The sequence below is a fragment of the Equus quagga genome, unplaced genomic scaffold, assembly GCF_021613505.1.
Source record: "Equus quagga isolate Etosha38 unplaced genomic scaffold, UCLA_HA_Equagga_1.0 HiC_scaffold_41_RagTag, whole genome shotgun sequence".
Classification (NCBI taxonomy): domain Eukaryota; kingdom Metazoa; phylum Chordata; class Mammalia; order Perissodactyla; family Equidae; genus Equus; species Equus quagga.
Window position 1 is genome coordinate 46,730 of NW_025793725.1, and position 18,012 is coordinate 64,741.

Here is an 18,012-nt window from a genome sequence, read left to right on the forward strand (position 1 = left end):
GCCTATACCAAAGGCACTGACGCAGTCTGCTGTCTCCTACCAACATGCAGCCATGGGACTGGCCAGCTCAGCTCCCTAAAGTGTTTCATCAAAACGACTCAACTAGACCGTGTGTCCACTTCGGATCTGGCAAAGAAGCAAAATTCCTATATGAAGTGTATAAAAGCATTTCACACACTTGGCCAAAAAAACCAAATCAAATACAGCTGGTTACAACTCACTTCAGCAAAGCCTCGAGCCCCAGGACTTGTCCGAGTCTGGGATTCTTCTCTCCTGACTAAGCAAGAGTGGAATTCTCCAAGGTCACGCTGCACAGTGCACAGCCAGGGCACTGCCATGGCAGAAACAAATGCTTGCAGTGTCTTCATGGCCTTTCAGCACCAGGATGCCATGGAGAACCACGTAGTTCTGTTTATACGCACGTGTGAAGAATGTGTATTAAACCTATTACCGGTTATTTTTAAAAGAAACTGCACCTGTTGCTGCAAGAATTTTTTTCTTTGAAGTACACAAATGCAGGTTTAAAGGGCAGAAAAAGCAGGAGGAGGAAGAGATTGGCTGTTTACTTTGAAGTATGGATATGAACATGCAGTTTTCCAGAAGCCCTAAAGTGAATTTTTACCATCAAAACTCTTGCCTTAAAAAAAAGTGCAATAGTTTAATGTGTTGGATTTTTAATTACATTTGCCCCAGACCAAGCTTTAAAGATATTTATTTTAAAAAAAGAACAATAAAAAGAATACTAAAAATATTAAATGACATTGATATTTGAAAAGTGGCTATCATATGTTGTCTTAAGCCTTTAATAAAGCATGCCTTTTCATTTCAGAGGAGAACCTAACATTTTCTCTCATTTCCCCTTAGTTCTTTCCTTTGTATTAAAGCAGAGACAAGCTAATCAAGGGGAAAGACAGCTGAAGCAAGAGACAACGAGGAGGCTAGGAATTCAAGATGTGGGTGAAAACATGGCACTTAAATTGTTGTGACAAGTCAGTTCTGTCCCCAGGTACCTTTCACACAAATCGATGCTGGAAGAGCAGATGCGTGTAAATGCTCAAACGTCTGGACCCAGACACTGGACCATCATATTTAGGGGTGTCCAACGTGTGCCTTAAGATGGTGGTCAGGGGGTGGCTTTGTCCTTGCTCACACGCGATGCTCACCTGTTTGTAAAGGTCTATAGACAGTGATGACTGGGACCTATTGTGAATGTACTGTGACCTCTCATGCTGGTCCAGACCTGCATCCAGAATGTCATCCACTGAGTGATACCTCCCTGAACTCCTGGCTTCCAAGGCTGTCCTCCGATCCCTCCAAGAGGCCTGATACTCTGTGAAGGTTCCAAGTCTCTGAGGCGGTTCTGACTTCCCCAGCTTCCCCACTGTCCTGTGACTGTCAGCATTTTCTCCAAAGGAGGTCATGAGGGCCCTCTTCTGGAAGCAAGGCTCCATGCTTTCGCATCCGTGGCATGCCATCCGCGGCCTCTCCAGCTTCTCTTTTGAGAGCCCACAGAGCACTTGCTTCTGCCCACAGTTCTGCTGAACGGGCCTGCTTGTATCCTCAAAAAACTTCCACCTGTTCCCAAAGGTGCCCATAGTCTCCTGAGATGTGCCAGGGTGCTGGGGCAGGCAGTGATCCCCAGAGATCCCCACCTCACACATCTTCTCCGGTTCTGAATACGATTTCAGTTTCTGCTCCACCATGAACTGTCTCCAGCCCCCAATGCAGGGAACATGTGGCATGCTGCCTATAGACAGCAGCAGCTTGGCCAGGCCCACCTCCCAGAAGCAGGGGACAGGGTTGGGGTCTGTGCTGTGTACTGGTAAACAGGCATAGCGGTCAGCCAGGCTGGGGTCCAAGTCGTGGCACTTAAAAAATGTGGCCCTCAGGACCTGGGCTTGGGCCTTCTTCAGGTGGTCTTTATAGGTGCCTGGAAAAGAACTTTCTGTTGAGGTGCCAATAGCTGTGCCCAGCTCCACCCTCCAGCCACTAGCTTCTTCCTCACCCCTGCTGGTGCCAGCCAGAATCACTGTACTTGTGCTTTTCTGCGTCTTGGTTTGCTGCGTCTGGATCTCATTCCTCAGACTGGTGGCAAACCGGTCACCTCTCTGTGTGGTTTTAGCCACCTGGGCATCAGAGGGTGGTGACCTCTCTGTGCCACCATCTTGGCTGTCCTCAGGCTGGCAGGTCTCCTCCTCCACCAGGAAGTGCAGCTGGGGGGTCTGCTGAGGGGAGATCTTGCTGCTTTCTCCATCAGCCCACGTGAAGCTGTCTGTGATTTTCTTCAGTCCTGCTTTCTCCTCATGGGCAGCTCTTTGATGTGACTGAGTCCTGCCTTTCCCTCTCAGGGGTGCTCCAGGCCCCGTCATGGAGAGGCAGGCAGCCCCATGGCTTCAGGCCTGTCAGCTGTGTGGCGGGATACTGGGTGGTACCTGGAGTGGTACCATGTCAGGATGCCAACTGGTCCCCCGCAGAAACAGGGCCCTAGTGGCCCCCTGAAGACATTGTCTCGTGGGCACACAGGAGTAGTGGCTCTGGCCACCACTGTCCCTTTTCTGGTCGGCAGCGCTGGGCCACCTGACCTGAGTGGGGTTGTTGTCCTGGAAGCCCCAGGGAGGGCCGCACGGAGCTGCTCCCTGGGCGACATGGCAGCACTAGGTCCCTCAGGTAGGAAGGGACTCTCGTCACTGCACTGGCTCAGGTGCTGGCATCTCTGGGAAGGCTGAGGGCAACGCACATCCGTGCTGGACAGAGAGGCCTGAGGCTGGCTGGGGGCCTCGTGATCAGAGGCCGGCCAATCACATGGCACATCCTGGGCCAAGCCTGACCCCCCAGATCTTTTCCTGTTGGTGGGGTGTGCCGACCTTCGCTGCTGGTTGCCAGGTTCTGGCCTCCAGTCGCTGCTGGGCTGAGCCCAGGTCAGGCCCAGAAAGTGCTGCATGTCAGCCACCTCTGAGAACAGGGGGCCCTGGATCTTCTTGTGGCTCTTGGTGGCATGAGAAGCTATCACTGCGAAGAGGGGGAAGTGGTGAGGGAGGGGAAGAAGGTGCTTTTTTCTTATCAGGAACATACCAGACTGGCAAAAAACTGGACCTCCCAGAGGAGGCCACCTTGGGCTCAGGACTATCATCTGGCCTGGGGCTTTTGCGGCTGTCACAGAGGACCCTGGGTGGGAAATACCGGAGCCTGTCCTCTAGGCCCTGAGGGTCACCGGCGGCCTGGCCCTGCCGGCTGCTGCCCGGCTTGGAGGCCTCCCATAGGTCCACTTTGTAGAGGATGTTCTCTGTGGAGGAGGTATCGGCCTTGGGCAAGGTGTGGTCAGGCGTGCTGGAGCTGGTGGAGAACGAGCCATAAGCCGAGTTGTGCTGGTTTGGGCCGCCCAGGTGGTCGATGCTGCTGTTGGACTTGGTGGCCGAGAGGCGTCCAGAGGAGTAGGGCTGTCAAGGGTGGTCCAGGCTGTCGACACTGCCCAGGGAGCTCAAACAGTCAGAGGTGTGCTGCAGATTCGTCTGCTCCCATGTACCTGAACTAGGAAACGAGAAGAACCACAGGGAATAGCTGGCTTTAGAATCAAGTTACAGCAAAGGGCAGTTGAGATGACAGCACCGTGAACACGGCTGGCCCTACGCAGGTCATCAAGATGCTAGGCCCTGATAACTGTTCCTGGAACAGGATCCCTGGACCCAAAGTGTGACCTCCTCACATCCAAATCTCAGCATTTCAAAGAGCAACATTCTGAGGGTAGGTTCAAAGGCCCAAGTCATACTCACGTAATGTTTTTTCCCAAATAGAGACCCTCAAATGCCTCCCTAAACATTTCTTTATCTTTTTTTTTTTGAGGAAGATTAGCCCTGAGCTAACTGCTGCCAATCCTCCACTTTTTGCTCAGGAAGACTGGCCCTGAGCTAACATCCATGCCCATCTTCCTCTACTTTATGTGGGGGACGCCTACCACAGCATGGCTGGACAAGCAGTGCCATGTCTGTACCCGGGATCCAAACCAGTGAAGCAGAACGTGCACACTTAACCCCTGAGCCACCATGCCAGCCCCAGGTGATTGCCCCCCAAGACATTTCTCAATGCCCGCAGGTGGTCAAAGCCCACAGTGGTACCAGCTGGCATGCCCATGTGATCAGTTACCACCAACCACTAGTTAAGTGGGGCGGTGGCAAACCCACGAGCTAAGAATGGATTTTAGATTTTTTAATCGTTGGGGTGAGGGCAGGTCAAAAGAATAATATTTCATGACTCACAAAACTGATACGAAATGCAAATTTCAGCATTCATACGTAAAGGTGGATTGGAACACAGTCATGGCCATGTGTTTACACATAGTCTGTGGCTGCTTTTGAGTTCCAATGGCAGAGTTCAGTTGCTGCAACAGACACTAGCCCAGAGAGCCTGAAAAATTGACTATCTGGCCCTTCACAGAACGAGTTTGTGGACCTGGTTCAGTATATGCAATGATTCTTATTGTGGATTATTAACACAAGGCAGTCAAGTGAGAGTGATTTTCAAATTAAAAGGAAAACTTCAGAGCCAGCCCTGATGGCCTAGTGGTTAAAGCGCAATACTCTCACCAGGATGGTTCCCAGTTGCAGACCCACACCAGCCATCTGTCAGTAGCCATGCTGTAGCAGCATCTCACATAGAAGAACTAGAAGGACTTACAACTAGGATATACAACTGTGCACTGGGGCTTTGTGGAGGGGCAAAAAGAGAGAGAGAAAGATGGGCAACAAATGTGAGCTCAGGGTGAATCTTTCTCCACAAAAAGAACAAGAAAAACGAAAACTTCAGGGATAACATTACTTTTCCAAGTCCAAATATTACAGTATTGATAGTTCCTCTCTCAACTCCCAGTCAATGGCACTTGTGACAGATAACTTGAGAAACAGGCTTTATCAGCAAGACAGATGCTGCTGTGTTGAGGTGACTGATTAAACCTTCAGAGTTCACTGGAGCTGGACACAGACACCAAAGATACAGGTTCATAACTAGGATGGTGTCTAAGAGGAGGATATAAAAAATCAGGTTTATTACAAGCCAGGCGATATATGGTTAATTCTGTCACATTCTGTCACACAGTAATGTTGTACATGTAAGGCTGATAGCTCTCAATGGTGAAACATCTATCCAGGCATGTTAAATGCTTTCAATAAAGAACGACAAAGCTGGAATAGTCACACTTCAAGAAAACAAACTGTGGCTACTTTAGGTTTGGGGAGAATGAGGATGAGAAAGAAAAACATGAGAGCAGGGCAAGATCACAAGGAGTGCACTAGCTAACTCATCTGAGGAAGGAAGATGATCGTTTGGGTTTTACACCACCTTCCGTGAGGTGAGAGCAGGGACCCTTCTCGGAAATGGAGCCCATTCCTCTCCATCCTCCAACCCCATTCCTGAGGTGGTTTCCCATGAGCTCCTAAGTCCAAGCAGATATAAATCATGCTAAGCATTCTGTCCACACAGATGTGGGCAGCATGTGTGTTTCTGTAATCAAGACACTGCCAAATGGGCTGACTGGAGATCCTATTACATTAAGTCATTTCAATACTGAAATAAAAGGCCCACCTTTCACTTAAGTTTTACCACTCAGTTGAGAATCTGTGGTTTTTCAAAAATACCCTGGGCTCCAAACACCATCATCTCTTGTCACTTTATATAGGTAATTTTTGAGACATTTCTCCTTCCCATCACATAAATACTTTACTTGGCAATTATGCAGCAGACTAGTATTTACTAATAGCCCACAACTGATTTTGAGATGGTTACATTAGCTACACACACACACACATACAGGCATAAACACACTTACACAGATACATATGCACACTCAGACACACATGCACAGACACACACAAATATACAGATACACATGCACACTCACACATGTATACACCGTAAATGCACACAGAGATACAAACGCATATAAACACACAGATACACATATACACTCACACCAAAGCCACACTATCTGTTGTTATGGTCACCATTCTAACAGGAGACTAGTGAAGACATTGGCTGCTAATCCGAGGTGACCAGTCAGCGCCCTGTGACTAGCAGGAGCCTCACTAAGCTGTCATCCTACGATGCTGTCACATGCTCATTGGGTATAAGCCCTTCTACCCTGAAATGTGGGCTCCACAGCAACCAGCACTCCCCCTTCCACCAATCCACAACTCCCACCTCCTCCATCTCATGCACAGCGGGAAACCACTACCAGGCCCTCAATGCGGTCACAGCCCTGGCATGGGGGCTGGGAAGCCCCTGGCTTCCTCTATGCCTCCACAGCAGCACCCTGGGGGTTGAGGAGAGGGTGCTGATGCTTCAGAGAGCTGTCTGGGAAGCTACTGCAAAATACACTTGCCTGGCCCATAAATAGCTCCTGCTTTCCAACCCGTAAAAATCTCAAGAGAAGAGTGCAGGCTGTGGGCATATGAGTGGCACAGATTGCCATCCCACATGGCTCAGAACCACCAACTCAGCTGGCCTAAAGGGATTCAGCCAAAAAAGGGAAGTTCCCAGGCTCTTGATTTCTCAATTAAACCACATAAAAGACAAAGCACATTTGTTCATCCTTTCTCTTAGTATTTTTACTTTTTGTTGTTAAGTACTGTACACCTGCCCAATCAGTGAAAAAAAGATTCGAGTCCTACCAGTGAAAGTGTTATCAGTGGCCTTTTCTCACACAAAAAACAAAATCATTCTAAAGTCAAGAAAGGCACTATCGTGACAGGGCTGGGAAGTTATGGGTGTTGGCAGAATGTCACACAAACTTCCCATCCCAGCAGGAAATGAGAGCCTACCTCGAGTGGTATCGGCCGTGCCAAGAAGGGTAGATGCCGGCAGAGGAGAACTGAGATGCTGACGTCTCCGGGTGGTTCTCGGAGAACTTGGTGGCGTGCCAGGAGTGAGGCCTCCAGCTCAGCTCATTCCTCCTGAAAAATCATGCAGATGACTCAGGGACCACACACAAGAGACAACTCCGTGCCAAAAGAGGAGTGTGAGACAGAACTAAGTCACGGCTACCACTGCACGATTTATAGTGTCGCTTTCAGGCGCTTCCCACTGTGTCTGGGCACAAGCATTCTTCACATTTTTGTTAATGGAGAACTGACCCTGGTGCAGAGTGAGAAGCACCAGCTCCAAAATGTGAACCAAAGTCTTCCAAATTCATTCTAAGTAAGTGAATAAATCTTGCCCTCCTCACAAACAAGACAACAGAAACTTCCATCCTTCCCACTTCGGCAAAGCTTTACCCAGGCCCTCAGCCCCCTTGAGAAGGCATAGTGCTGGAGAAAAGCTCAGTGAGTCCCCAGTTCAGCTGGAGAACACAGAGTTTAGACAGCTTCTGTCTATTTACTCCTTAACTAAGGAAATGCAGCTATATTGTAATTAAGACTAGTAGCGGTATATGCCCCTGAGCCTCTGAGAGTGTCTGTGAAGTCAACTAAGGGTCCCCATCATGTGAATCACAATATCCTAGACCAACAGGCTCCAGTCCATTACTAGCAGGGCTTCTCAACATGGTGTGAGCCTTCCCCGGCTCCCTCTCCAGAGTCCCCACCAACCCATGAGAGATTTATTAGCTTTTTGGCCATACCTGCCCAAGTGTGATACCCTAATCCAGCTGAAAATTCCTGCAGCTGCTGTGTAGACCTAAGAGAGCCTCCAGGATAGTGCTGCCACGTAAGGAGACTCACCCACGCTCACCTCTCCTCCTCCTATTTCTTCAATTTAGGACAGAACTAGCCTCACTGTGGACAGTTGACAGCCCAATGCAGAATGGAGAAAAGTTCAACTGTGCCTCTTTAGGTACCTGATGGAGATGAAACATTCTTCCAAGCAGGGAAAAACATTAACGATTACAATGCAATAACGACTATCAAAGAAAAATTGAAAAAGTTTATAAGATAAACCTTCTGACAGCTCAGGTAATTAACAAGGAAAAATCCATGGGTGGCAAAATGTGAAATATGTTGACTTTACGATAGTTTCTCACCAACTAAAGAACAAAATAGACGAATTCATCATGCCCTAGAAGTAAAGGGAATATAAAACCAAGATTGTACCTCATAGAGTTTCTCAAAATCCTCATATGGAAGGTTCTGGCCTTGTGAATTTCATTTGCAGATGGGTTTTTCTGTGCTAGAATATCCAAAACCTCTTTTATCTTCCTTTAGAGTTAATTAACAAAGGAAACAAAATAGACTGATTGAAATTGGAGGCAAAGGGAAAAACAAAAAAACAGAGCTTGGAAAAGAAAATGCCTTACACTTTGTGGCAACACATTTCACCTCTGCAAGTGGAATGACTGGGGTACGAGCTGGTTTACTGGGCAGCAGTGCTCCATGGTACATAAATGTTTTTCCTCCTTTTTAAAAAGATAATTACAGATACATCTCTATTTCAAGAAGACATACTCAACAGTTATGCTACTAAATAGGGCCATTTTTTTCAAAAAGAATAAACAAATGAAAACAGTGAGAAGGGTTATATCTACAAGCTATAACTGAGGAATGGCTACTGGGGACAGAGAAATGTTCCTTAAACACATGTGCCTTTGTCAGGTCCTCTGACTTTCCTCATGTATAATGAACATATTTGGGGATCAAGGAAAGTTCAAGATGGTTTCTGTTTGTCAGCTCCTCTGATGGTCTGAAACAGTTAGATTCGTGTGGACAAGAGAGAAAGACACTCACCACCTGCCTCGTCGTGGCTCCATCAAGAAGGCTCTACAGAGAAGTCTATTGCCACCTAGAGTCCTCATAGAGTCACTGTCCCTTTGGCTCAGTTTCAACCACTCCCAGGTGGAAAAAAACAAGTGGAGATTTAAGATCCTCAGGTCAACAAGATTGTGGTGGCTCTTCCTACACAAGATATGCACTAGGGTAGCTTTAAACCACCCAGTCTCTGGAAATGTGTGGGCCATGAGGAGTACAGGGCTCAGGATGCACCAAAATAGGAGAGAAGAGCACAAACCACACCGCCCTCAGTACGTTGTGGGAGCACCCTTACCACCTAACCGAGCTGGGAGCATCAGAAGTAAATAAACACAAACTGAACCATTCCTTCAAATCGGTGTGTCTGCTATGGTGGGACCAGGTCAGGCCAGGTCCTAGCACCACTGGGAGACACGGTCCGGTGGTAAATATCACACAGGAATCAATGGGAAAGCTGCAAAAGGAATGCTGTCTCCAAGGGCCACAATCAGATGCAAGCTGGCTCAGGAGACCAGTAAGGAAGCCCCTACCAGGAGGCAGGAACAGAGAGGGCAATTTCCGGCCTTAAAAACAGCCAGGATGGGCTGACAGGAGAGAAGCTCCAGAGGCTGACAGGAAGGAGAGCGAGCCAAGGCTCACTATAGGCCTGAAGGACTGCACAGCTCCACTGAGGCCCAAGGTCGTGCTTCCTCGCAGGGCAGCGTGGGCAGGGATGCCAGGGAGGAAGCAGCAGTGACCAACAACGTCGGGGAGGAGGGCTGACCCTCCTGGTCATGGAGCTTCACAATCCAAGGAGCTCTGGAAACGCAATGGGGCTTCACCCACAGTCACGCCCGCTGGAGACTAACAGTCCGCACCATGGTCAGCCCAGCAGACTGGGAAGAAACCCGTCTTACTCAAATAGCTACTGATGTTTGTAAATCTTAAAATATCTGCCTACTTTAGAAAATACAAAACATTTAAAAATTTAAAGGCCAATAAGAAGACAAAGGAAAATAACCCATGACCTAAAGACAACCACAGTGACATTTCTGCATTTCCTTTCATCCATTTTTAGACAACTAAGCACCTCCTGCAGACTTTGTGGGCCCTTCTTTCCGCAGCCCCCCTGGCTTTGCGAGCATTCTCCCACGCCAGTGTCACTCTTCCAAAATGTGCTCCTCAATCACACATAATCTTCCTTTCATACAAATACTGAAAAGGCATTGACTATTAATACTGGATTTTCTGTTCCTCCATATGAAATGATTCATGCTAACAAGGGCTCCTCTGAAACCTTTCCCACAAATGGCACACCAAAATTCATCTAAATTTACTTCAGTCGTTAGAAATAATTTCATATGCTGGGTAGTCTTGTTTTTTGCTTTTGTTTTCGAAAGGATGAGGTTTAGATCACAAATAAAAAATGCTAGGATATCATTGCAAATAAAGAACAACAGATCTAGATATCAAAAACTTACTTTGAAAAAAGAACTATTAAAGTTAAGTGTTTGAATGAAATGTTCATTATTTGCAAAAAGAAGAAGAGAATCCCCTCCTTCTCCACCAAAAAAAAATCATCCAAGTGCTGGGTAATTTTCCTAACCTTTTTAAATGAAACCAAAAGGCAATGCTTCACAAAATACAGTCTGTGTTCAGTTCCCACAGCTCAGACAGTCTGACAGTACAAGACCTGCTGGCAGGGAGGCCAAGGAGGTCACTGGGGAGGAAAGGGACTTTGGCTCTGTGAGGTCCCTGGGTGGACTCTGTGATGAGAGGCATGCAAACAGTGTGTAGGCCTTCAGGCAACACTGGCATTGGGAAGACTTCCCAGGTAAATAAACTACAGTGTTGCCTGGGGGCATCTTAGAGAGAAGCAAAAGTCGGGAGACAGAACTGGCAAAGTCCTCCAGATAAAGGGCAGGCTGGGAAGTACCGCCAACACTCCTTGGTGAGTCCTCAGGGTGACTGGGGCAAGCTCCATAGAGGGAGACCCCAGAGCTTGGGGGGTGGGAGGCGAGGATGCAGAGGGCTTAAGGAACAAATTCCAAAGAGGGCACAGGCCAGCCAATGCTGAGGGGGTGCCTAAGCTGGAGGACAGAGCACACTACAAACACTGTTTTTATTCTTTTTTTTACCCGTAAGATCGGGACCTGAGCTAATATCTGTTGCAAATCTTCTTCCTCTTTTTTTGTCCTTCTTCTTCTCCCCAAAGCCCCCCAGTAAATAGTTGGATATTCTAGTTGTGATTGTCTCTAGTTGTGGCATGTGGGACACCACCTCAGCGTGGTCTGATGAGCAGTGTCATGTCCATGCCCAGGATCCGAACTGGTGAAAGCACAAAGTTAACCACTCAGCCACGGGGCTGGGCCCCCATTTTTATTCTTTAAAAATAAAATGAACACATAAAAAGTGCTGCCCTACAGACATAAAATGGACCCTCCCTCTGAGTGTGCCACATCCTTCCTGTTCCTGTCAAGGCTCTGGAAGACTATGTCCTGACCAGCCTCTCCCTCTCTTGGTCTGTCTCTACCTCCTTCCAGACCAATTTCCCTCCAACTCAGCTCTGGTCTTCTCTTGACATTACTCTAGAACCTTCAGCTGCTCCCAAAGAATGAAGCCCATGCTCCCAGGTTCTCTGATGCCCAGGCCACCTGTCCTCCAGGTGTGCTCTCTGGGCCAGAAGCATTGGTGTGACCTGAGCACAGGCTTTAGTGGGCCAGGTGTGTTTGCACAAGCCTTCCTGGTCATTCAGAGTCAAGGTCAGGTCTGACCATCACTGCCCTAGCCCCACTCTACCTTTCCACCCCTCAATTAACACATCCTTTTCTTGCATCCCCCCCGCCACGCCACCATCTTTAGGAGGCCCTAGTATCACTGACATAGGTCCATATCTGCATCTCAAACCTGGTTCAGGTTTCAAAGGACAGCTCAACTGCCTGTCCTCAGGAAAGACTCTGCTGAGGTCTGCTTCCATCCCTCCCTTCCTCGTTGTAGACAACAGTTGTTAGAGCCTTTCTGGTCCATGCCCATCAGCCCGCTCAGCTGCCAGCATCCGGAGGGCAGGACCTGATGGTACACTCTTAACCCCTTGGCCAGAACGCTTTTAATGTACGGTACACGAATGCATAAAAACACAGGTCAGAGCACTCTGTAAATGAGAGAGAGTTCTATTCCCTGGCAGTGGTCAGACAATGGAAAGCTGTGGATAAGGGCATCATGCTTGATAAAGTCCATAGTCCGACAGGAAAAAAGTCAAGCATTTCCTCCCTTTACAAGAGGAGAATTAAGTAAGGATAAAAATTCCAAAACGGAGCCAGCCCTGAAGGCCTAGCAGCTAAAGTTCAGCATGTTCTGCTTCAGTGGCCCAGGTTTGGTTCCTGGGCAGGGAAGCATACCCTCGTCTATCAGTTGCCCTCCCTGTGGCAGTGGCTCACATAAAAGAACTAGAAGGACTTACAACTATGTACTGGGGCTTTGGGGAGGGGAAAAAATAAAGAGGAAGATGGGCAACAGATGCCAGCTGAGGGTGAATCTTCCCCAGGAAAAAAGAAAGGACAAAAAAATTCCCAAATGACCTAGCTGAAACTGATACAAGATCTCAAAGCTGCATTTTAAACAAATGCCAGGACTGAGAAGCAGCATTTACATAGGATGAAAGCACTGGGATTCCTGTCCATGAAGCTGGGGCTCCCCATATCTTTCCCATGGGAAGGGCAAGTGTGCACTCCTGTTTCAGTCTTCCATAGTACTCCTGGGTGCTTTCGCCGAAAAGACTGTGTAGAAATGCCACACAATGAACAGAGACAGAGCTGGAGCACATCCAAGTGACTTGTTTTTTTATAGTAACTTTCATAATGTCCATACCAATAACCCTATCCATGTTAGGAAAAAAGACCATCTCACCAGTACTACCAGTAGCCAAAAACACTGTCCAAACCACTCATGTTCACAACCATATCCCCAAGTGTCTAACCCATGATTTAGTTCAACTCAATGTTTTAAAAGGGCACCAACACGAACACATAGAAACTTCCTGGCCACATTTCAACAGAATGGATTTTTTGGTAAAGAAATTCAAAACACTCAAATGTGCAACCAAAAATATATAACTAGAAATAACCCTAGATAAGCAACAGGGCTGAGGAGTCATATATAAGAATAAAGAAACAGGGGCTGGCCTGATGTCACAGTTGGTAAGTTCAAGCACTCCGTTTCAGCAGCCCAGGGTTTGCCAGTTCAGATCCCAGATGCAGTCCTAGCACTGCTCATCAAGCCATGCTGTGGCAGCATCCCACATAGAAAACAGAGGAAGACTGGCACAGATGTTAGCTCAGCAACAATCTTTCTCACCAAAAACAAGAAAAAAGAAAAAAGAAAAATAAGTGAAACATTCTCTGCATGTCTTAACATACTAAAACCATCAAATCTTTCAAACTAAACTTCATAAAAATCATTTGCATGCCTTGAAAGGGAAAACAAAAGTCTTAACTTTTTACCATTCCCTACTTGACTTAGAATATGAAACATCTCACATAACAGAGATTCATCTGATTGAATTGCTTAAGCCATACACTAAGTCTAAATCTGAATAGAAGCAACATTTTCTGAAAAAAACAATTCTGACCTACATGGTTTCCTTTTTTTTCTGATTTCAATAAAACGATAACATTCTCATCACAAGACAAAAAATTTGTAACGATGTGTAGTAATGGATGTTAACTAAAGTTACTGTGGTGATCATTTTGCAATACATACATCTATCAAATCAGTATGTTGTACACCTGAAACTAATGTAATGTTACATGTCAATTACATCTCAATTTAAAAAAAAGAAAAAAAGCAATGATGGATAACAGCCCAAACAAGTCAGGGTGTCTGTCCAGCATAAACCTCTGGGTCTACTCTGCTTTAACAAGAAAAAAAGCACAGTAGCAAATGGCCATGATTCCCAAAAGAGAAACATTTCCCTTAAACTTGAACAAATGATCCCACACCATCCTCCAAAAGCATGAATTTTTGCCAACAACCACCAATGTCCCCTCCATGGGTACAGACACACAGTTTCTGCCCCAGGAAGAGCTCTCTGGAGGGGAAGGGAGGGAGGAAGAGACAGAACATGCTGATGTCCTAGCCATCCTGGGATTCTTGCCCCACCATTGCATGTAGTTGCTTCCTGGAACATCTGTGCTAATCAAAGTTGGAGCCATTCTCAGAGCTACCTGCTCAAGGACAGCTCTAAGAAGCCAGCAGAGGAGGGAGCAGAGCACAATACTGGCTTAGCGTAGAATTCACTGCAATGTGTATGTTGAAACCAGAGCATGTTGCAAGAAACTTTCTCCTAGCAAGCATGGGTGCTGTGTCTGGATGTGAAACCTTTCTTCCAATAGGGAACCACGCCACACAGTCTGGCTAACTTTCAAGGTCTCCTGCAAAGAACCTCCTCTGCTGTGGTGTTAATCTGCTCCTGAATGCAAGCTTAGTGGATGTAATTAGAGTCACAAAAGAGTTTAAGGTTGCCAGCAAAGAGGCAGGAAATAACATAAATCAATGCTATCGATAAGTTGGCCCTGGCAAAACTGCCTCTCACACTGGATGGCTCAAGAGAAGACTGATGATGATGTGGCAGGCATGCTTTTTATAAGCAAAACTAACACCACTATGTAAATTTGGAAGAAAGACTAAAAGACTGGTTGCAAGCTTTAGAAAATCCTATGGCGTGATATTTAAATGATTTAAAAGTATACGTACTTTTTAGGAGCTGAACTTATGGAAATTTGCGTCTGAAGTGAGAAACATGCATCCCTGCATCCCAGTGCTCTCCAGGCAGAGCTTTTAGTGCTCACCTTACAGCATCCAACAGTGAGTGAAGTCACCCCAGCGCTCGGACACACCAAGGGCATCCGGCAGGCCAGCCCTGTCACACGTCTCCAACAGTGAGGGGATGACCCACTCAGCTACTTTAATCAGGAAAATGCCACAGGTGACCCAGTTTCTGCTCTTAACGTTTTCCAAGCACATTTGCTTAAGCCAGCGGTATAACCACTGTGGCTGCCTAGCAAAATAGCCTGTGGCCCTCTGGGTTACCACATCCGCCCTGAACTTTCCTCTAAGTAGTACTTCCTTGGCCAAGCAAAGATGGAGCAACAAAGTGCCTGGGAGGAAGGGCAAGGCAAGAACTTTCCACTCAGCCTCTCCTCTTGGTCCAAGAGTTAATCTAATGCCTGGGCAGACCCCCATCCCCCTCGGTGTCTCACTAGCTGCAGATACCGCCTGTGCATAGTGAAGGAGAACAGATGTGCACTTGGTGGGGATTATGGTTACAGTTCTTTGTTTCCAGCTGACACCACGCTGGAGAAAGGAAGTGCTTGCTCTCATTTGTCTGGACTTCCCCAGAGACAGATAGTGATCCACACGTCTCCTAACACAACACTCTCCCAGCCCCAGCTTCTAAACGATGAAAGATACGCGTTGCCCAGGCCCCACAAAACAAGATGCCACAGCTTTGTAAAAGCTGCCCACTGTGATCCTATCCTGGCTGCTCGGAGCTGCTGGCTGCTCACCAAACACACTGAAATAAAACAAGCCTCTGCAACAAAAGACACACAGCAGCTGTCGCTAGCAGGAGGGAGACAGTATGTGGACCACTATTCCCATTTTGTTTACAAAATCCGGGGTACATACCACATATTGAGGTGCACACACCCCCCTTTCCCCATGACCTCCTGGAACCAAACCTGCGCTGGCCACTCTCGCCATTGGGACCCTAACCTGACTTAAGTCTTTGTCAGAAAAGCCACCCTTTCTTAGGAAGCCTGGATGAGCAGGTGCTGGCTGAATCATATTAAACAAGGGCTGAGCAAGCTAATTGATCATTTGGCCACGTGCTCAGGTAGGACAACACATGATATTTGTGTGTTTGTGGTTTGGTCTCTGAATTATTTACAGAGTCCCTTTTTACAAACTAGCCACTCTTTTAAAAAGAGTCTACAATCCACTTTGTGGCTCTTCATAAAATGCTAGAAAATGCTAATCTATGAGACAGAGGTCAGATTAGTGGTGGCCCGGGGAAGGAGAAAGGAGAATGGCAAGATTTGAGCAGAGATTTAAATTTAGACAGAGAAGAACCCATGATACTGATGTAAGAAAAATTGAAAGCACTCATTAGGTGGCACCTATGTAATAAGGAAAATGATAGAGAGTTTGGAATTTTAGAGGTCCTTGTCATAAGCATCTTCAGGATTTACAGCAGTAATTCGCCATGTGCTGGATGACAGCAACAGATCCTAATATTAACTGACTGGTGTAGAAAATTTCATTCACATTTCTGAAGAAAGCACCATTTCAGACTTTTTCTAATACACAAAAACAATACCTACATATAGTATTAAAAATTAATAGAAAATTATTTTTAAAAATTTTCAAACACCTGTTATCAAAAGTGTTTGAAAAAAAAATGTTTGATCGAATTGGTTAGTTTGTGTTTATATCTTGTTATATACATATTAATTTAAAATATTCAATTCTATCTAAGCCAATCATTCTGTGTACTCCTCATTTAAAGGAAACTGGGGTGGTGGCCCAGTGGCATAGTGGTTAACATGCTCCGCTTCAGCAGCCGGGGGTTTACGGTTTTGGATCACAGGCACGGACCTACCCACCACTCACCAAAACCATGCTGTGGCAGTGTCCCATATACAAAATAGAGGAACAGCTGTTAGCTCAGGTACAATCTTCCTCACAAAAATAATAATAATAATAATAATAATAATAACAAAATAAAATAAAGGAAACTGGATATGCAGAATGCTAAACTAGGATGCTACACATTGGCTCCCATCAATCCTTCAGGGCAAACGTTTGATCCCTCTTCCCAAGAGTCCTTTAGATGCCCAATCAGCTAGCAGGCCCCCATGGCCTTCTCTTTCCTTCTACTGACCAGCTCTCACGTGAGACAGATACTTTGCTTTGAACAGAATTCAGACTGTCTGTCTATATCTTTAAATACACTCCTCTAGTTGAACAGAAAGCTTCTAAATACATGGAATGTCGCCCAGCTTCACTAATAATGACAGAAATGTCCATTTAAACAATAGAACCATTTTCTACCTATCGTAATAACAAAGAGAACAAAAAAACAAACTGAAAATACCCTCTTCTAGACAAGATGTAGAAAAACAAGTGGTCTTAAAAATTTGGAGGTGTCTATCAAAGTTCAGAAATCTTCTGACTCAAAAACTCCCATGCTGGAGCCAGCCCTGATGGGCTAGTAGTTAAAGTTGGGTGCACGCCACTTTGGTGGCCTGGATTTGGTTCCTGGGTGCAGAACAACACCACTCATCTGTCAGTAGCCATGCTGTGGCCATGGCTCACATAGAAGAACTACAAGGACTTATAACAAGAATATACAACTATGTACTTTGGGGAGAAGAAAAGGAAAAACAGAGAGAGGAAAAAAGCAACAGATATTAAGTCAGGGAAAATCTTTCCCAGCAAAACAAAACAAAAAAACTCCCCAGGCTAGCCTCGTGGCCAAGTGGTTAAGCTCACATACTTCACTTCAGCGTCCCAAGGTTTGGCCAGTTCAGATCCTGGGTGTGGACATGGCACCACTCGTCAGGCCATGCTGAAGTGGCGTCCCACATGCCACAACTGGAGACACTCACAACTAGAATATACAAGTATGTACTCGGGGGCTATGAGGAGAAGAAAAAGAAGAATAAAAAAGGTTGGCAACAAACATTAGCTCAGATGCCAATCTTTAAAAAAAAAATTAAAAATCAAAAATCTCCCACACTAGGCATTTATCCTAACGATCTATAGGCACACGTATGCAGATTTGGGTACTAAGACATTGTACTGCAGCACTATCTGTTACAGGAACTCACTGGAAGCACCATAAATGTCCACCCACAGAGGATCTGTTAAACAGTGGAGTATCCAGACTGTGGAGCATCATGGGATCATTAAGAGAAATCATGAGTCAGACCTCAGTGCACTCAACATGGAACAATCTCCATAGATATACACGTAAATACACAAGCATGAATATATGTCTAAAAGGAAACCCCAGATATCAGTAGTGTCAGAGCTGCTCTCTGAAGAGGCAAAATGGGGGTAATGGAGGAGGTTTACCTATTCCACCCAATTCTCTTTTGAACACGGATGTTTCACCATGCCCATGTATTACTTTAAGAACTAAATAAATACAGAATTAAAACTTAGCGTTAGAGGCCATATATGACAAACCCATAGCCAACGTCATACTCAATGGGCAAAAACTGAACCCCATCCCCCTGAAAACAGG

At 46.2% G+C, this 18,012-nt stretch overlaps 1 protein-coding gene across 1 annotated transcript in view; it reads right to left on the reverse strand.

Moving 5' to 3' along the window:
• The window catches only part of LOC124232269 (protein Shroom2-like), a gene marked incomplete at its 3' end in the record, with an annotated part of 67,510 nt that overhangs the window by 44,155 nt on the left and 5,343 nt on the right, over positions 1-18,012 (reverse strand). The window contains 4 exon segments of the mRNA XM_046649235.1: positions 1,164-2,396; positions 2,399-2,995; positions 2,997-3,528; positions 6,810-6,941. Of these exon segments, the coding sequence (XP_046505191.1) occupies positions 1,164-2,396; positions 2,399-2,995; positions 2,997-3,528; positions 6,810-6,941 (2,494 nt within the window).